Genomic DNA, 4,394 nt, shown 5'->3' with positions numbered 1-4,394 from the left:
CAGCCGCCCGGGCCTCGCTGGCCCCCGCCCGGCCCCCTGGCTCCGAAGCGAGGGCTGAAGCGGCGGAGGCTAGGCTGGCTGCAGAGCATTCCCTGCGCATGCGCAGGAAACGCTCTGTCAATTTGGGGGGGATTTAAATATCCCCCCGGTAGTTTTGGCCACTGTGTGACAGAGTGTCGGACTAGATGGGCCATTGGCCTGATCCAACATTGGCTTCTCTTATGGTCTTATGTGGTGGCAGCTACAAGCATGGACAGCTTCAAGAGGGAATTAGATAAGACCTGGTATTTCTGGCCACTGTGTGATACAGAGTGTCGGACTAGATGGGCCATTGGCCTGATCCAACATTGGCTTCTCTTATGGTCTTATGTGGTGGCAGCTACAAGCATGGACAGCTTCAAGAGGGAATTAGATAAGCATATGGCGCAGAGATACATCAGTGGCTATAAGCCACAAGGTATAGATAGGAACTCTCAGTCTGAGGCAAGTGATGCTCTGTATTCTTGGTGCTTGTGGGGGGGGGGGCAGTGGGGGGGGCTTCTAGTGGCCTGGCCCCACTGCTGGACTTCCTGATGGCACCTGGTATTTCTGGCCACTGTGTGATACAGAGTGTCGGACTGGATGGGCCATTGGCCTGATCCAACATTGGCTTCTCTTATGTTCTTATGAATTACTTTCTTTGGAGCAGAAACACATGATGCTGCCTGACACCGAGTCAGACCATTACTCCAGCTCAATACTGTCTACGCTCTGAGTGGCAAACGTTCTCCAAGGTCTCAGGCAGAGAAAGGTCTTCCCAAGATCTGTTACCTGGGATTCTCTAGCTAAAGATGCTGGGGACTGAGCCTGAGACTTTTTGCATGTGAAGCAAGTAATCTATCACTCAAGAATGGCCCTCTTGTTTAAGGGTAGGCTAGTTTAGAAAAGACTTTATGTTCTCGCACTAAGAGAGATAAAAAGAGAGGGACGTGGTCCGATTAACGCACAGGGGAGCTGTTCCAGGCCTAGAGAACAGTACAATAAAAATCAGGAAATGCTTGGGGCTCTTTAGCGTGGAGAAACGACGGCTGAGGGGTGACATGATCGAGGTTTATAAGATTATGCATGGGAAAGAGCAGGTCAAGGTACTTTTCTCCCTTTCTCACAATACAAGAACTCGTGGGCACGCCATGAAATTGCTGAGCGGTCGGGTTAGAGCAGATAAAAGGAAGTACTTCTTCACCCAGAGAGTGATTAACACATGGAATTCACAGCCACAGGAGGTGGTGGCGGCTACAAGCATGGACGGCTTCAAGAGGGAATTAGATCAGCATATGGAGCAGAAGTCCATCAGTGGCTATTAGCCACAAGGCACAGATACGAACTCTCAGGCTGGGGCAAGGGATGCTCTGTATTCTTGGTGCTTTGGGGGGGGGGGAAACAGTGTGAGTGCTTCTAGTGTCCTGGCCCCACTGCTGGACCTCCTGATGGCACCTGGTATTTTTGGCCACTGTGTGACAGAGTGTTGGACTAGATGGGCCTTTGGCCTGATCCAACATTGGTGTCTCTTATGTTCTTATGACAAAGGTAACTAATAGGTAATAACAGTGAGCTGAAGACCAAGAGGGCAGACAGTCATTGGTAGAGAGTCCCAGAGTTTCAACACAAGCACTAGGGGCCCGGTGTCAATACGTAACGTGGCAGTGGTTCAGCTCATGTACTTCGGAAGGCCTACCTGAGCCGAGGACAGTGGGCCTGGACTTGTTCTGACGGACGGAGCCGATTGTGCCAGGTGTGCTGCTGCTGCTGCTTGTTCCTTCACCTTTACAGGTCAGCTGCAGTGTGGAGTCCTGACCTGGGATGGTGATAGATTTGGCTGTGGATGGAGGCCTGTAGAAGGCACACACACACAAAAAGGGTCACATTAAAAGCAGAGTTTCAAGTGAGGAAATTTTACGCTGGTTTGCTTTGTTACAACAAAGGAAAGAGGCACTGAAGGGAATGGTGAATGAGAAGACGACCTCTCTTAAGAGATTTAGGCCCTTAAAAAGGTAAAGGTTCCCTTGCTCGAAAGCCAGTCGAGTCCGACTCTAGGGTTGCGGTGCTCATCTCCGTTTCAAAGCCGAAGAGCCAGCGCTGTCCAAAGACATTTCCGTGGTCATGTGGCCAGCATGACTAAACACCAAGGCGCACGGAACGCTGTTACCTTCCCACCGAAGTGGTCCCTATTTATCTCCTTGCAATTTCTTGCTTTCGAACTGCTAGGTTGGCAGGAGCTGGAACTAGAGACAGGAGCTCACTCCGTCTTGCGGCACCCGGGTCTCGAACTGCTGAACTACCGACCTTCCACAGCCTGCAGTTCAGCGTCTTAACCACTTGAGCCACCGCAGCTTTAGGCCCTTGCCGGGACATAAATATTCCACGGCAGGTGAGCAAGTAGAAGCACAGACATGCGGAGACTGTTAAATCCTTTGGAGCGTGCCACTAAAGATGCAAGAGTTCAGGGCCCTTGTGCACCACAGGGGTGAGACTTGGCAGCACCTGTCTGCATCATTACCAAGATATCCAACAGTTAAGCAGCCGGCCCCATGCCAATCCCAAAAGCAACAGATCCAGGCGAACCAGAGGCAAGACAAACTTCTCTACCTACTCAGAAGGCTCTCCGGGTATGCGGGAAAAACAGGACTCTATCAAGATAGATCCAGTTGGTCAGCCGTGTTGGTCTGAAGCAGTACAACAAATTTAGAGTCCAATGACACCTTTAAGACCAACAAAGATTTATTCAAGGTATGAGTTTTCATATGCACACAAGAGCTCATACCTTGAATAAACCTTTGTTGGTCTTAAAGGTGCCATTGGACTCTCAATTTGTTGACTCTGTCAGCCCCCCAAAAAGGGGAGGGGTAGTGTTCCCTCTAAGCTGAGTTAGTGTGAGCGAGCTCACCGTTTTTTAGCCTCCAGCTCACCCATTTTCGTCTTAGCTCAGGAAGGAGGGCTCCAGAGCAAACTCATTGATGCAGTAGCCAAATGGCTCGCTCACAACATTAATGCAGTAGCCAAATGGCTCGCTCACAACTTTAATTCTCACAAAGTAGAATTTTTGATCACAAGATATCTCACAATACAAGAACTCGTGGGTACTCCATGAAATGGCTGAGCGGTCGGGTTAGAACGGATAAAAGGAAGTACTTCTTCACCCAAAGAGTGATTAACACTTGGAATTCACTCCCACAGGAAGTGGGAAGTGGTGGCAGCTACAAGCATGGATGGCTTCAAAAGGGAATTAGATAAGCATATGGAGCAGAGGTCCATCAGTGGCTATTAGCCACAAGGTATAGATAGGGACTCTGGGGCAAGTGATGCTCTGTCTTCTTGTTGTTTGGGGGGGGTGTCAACAGTGGGAGGGCTTCTAATGTCCTGGCCCCACTGGTGGACCTCCTGATGACACTGGTATTTCTGGCCACTGTGTGATACAGAGTGTTGGACTGGATGGGTCTTTGGCCTGATCCAACATTGGCTTCTCTTATGGTCTGATGTTCTTATGTTCACAGCTGAGAGGGAGCAGAGGAGGGGAGGGAAAATTCTCAAAAAACTGGCCCAAGAAAGGCTCCAGGACCACAAGGTACTGCCAGTTAGTGAAAAAGAGGGGGGTAGGGGTGGAGAATCACTCTGCTCATGCTTCTGAGAATTCACACAATTCTAAGAGTAGAGATTTTGCTGAGTGAGCTGGGGATTTCTGTTTATGCCTCCCGTGATTCCTCCCCGCTTGGGATTCCCCAGGTTTGTTCCCTCTAACAATAAATCAAGCCAACCACAAAAACCAGCACAACGGACCAGCCACGGAGGGACGTTTTTACCCAGCATTGCTTGCGTGTCCTAAGAGAAGCTGGCGAATAGCTAGCGGGCTGAAGCTGTTCAGCTGGATAGAAGTAAAGGGAGGGGTCGCAAAAAGGAATGTGCACACTGACTGAAAGCTAGTCATCACCTGTGCAGTGCTGGACAAATAGGCGTGACATTTCAGGAGATAAGATATCCCGAGAATTCATGTTAAATGTAATAATATACAAAATGGTCATAGGAAAGCCAACAGACGGCCACTTTGAGCACGCAGGGAGGGAGGCCTCTGACGCGGCAAGGCAAACTGGATCTACTTGAACCTCTCGAGATATATTTGAGTTCTGCATATGAAAATGCATTTAAAAAAAAAACACCTTTCCCCATCCTTCCCTTAACCGACTAAGGAAGCCGAACAGGCAACAGGGACTGTTCTGGACAGGTCGCAATTCTGGACAGGTCGAGACAATTGAGCACGTTGTTTTATCCTGTCGATTTTATCACGAGATTCGTTCTAAATATATTACGCCAATAACTGTCGCCTACCCAGGCAGGTCAAATCAGTTTTATTCTACTCTTCT

At 49.3% G+C, this 4,394-nt stretch overlaps 1 protein-coding gene across 2 annotated transcripts in view; it reads right to left on the bottom strand.

Moving 5' to 3' along the window:
• Positions 1-4,394, bottom strand: part of FAM102A (family with sequence similarity 102 member A) — an 84,778-nt gene that overhangs the window by 21,995 nt on the left and 58,389 nt on the right. For both annotated transcript variants that reach the window (XM_015420172.1, XM_015420173.1), the window contains one exon: positions 1,715-1,869. In XM_015420172.1, the coding sequence (XP_015275658.1) occupies positions 1,715-1,869 (155 nt within the window). The remainder of the gene's footprint in view (positions 1-1,714; positions 1,870-4,394) is intronic.

Source organism: Gekko japonicus, unplaced genomic scaffold (assembly GCF_001447785.1).
Source record: "Gekko japonicus isolate JY-2015 unplaced genomic scaffold, Gekko_japonicus_V1.1 scaffold102, whole genome shotgun sequence".
NCBI lineage: Eukaryota > Metazoa > Chordata > Lepidosauria > Squamata > Gekkonidae > Gekko > Gekko japonicus.
The sequence above is the reverse complement of the archived record's forward strand: the minus strand, read 5'-3'. Positions and strand labels throughout refer to the sequence as shown.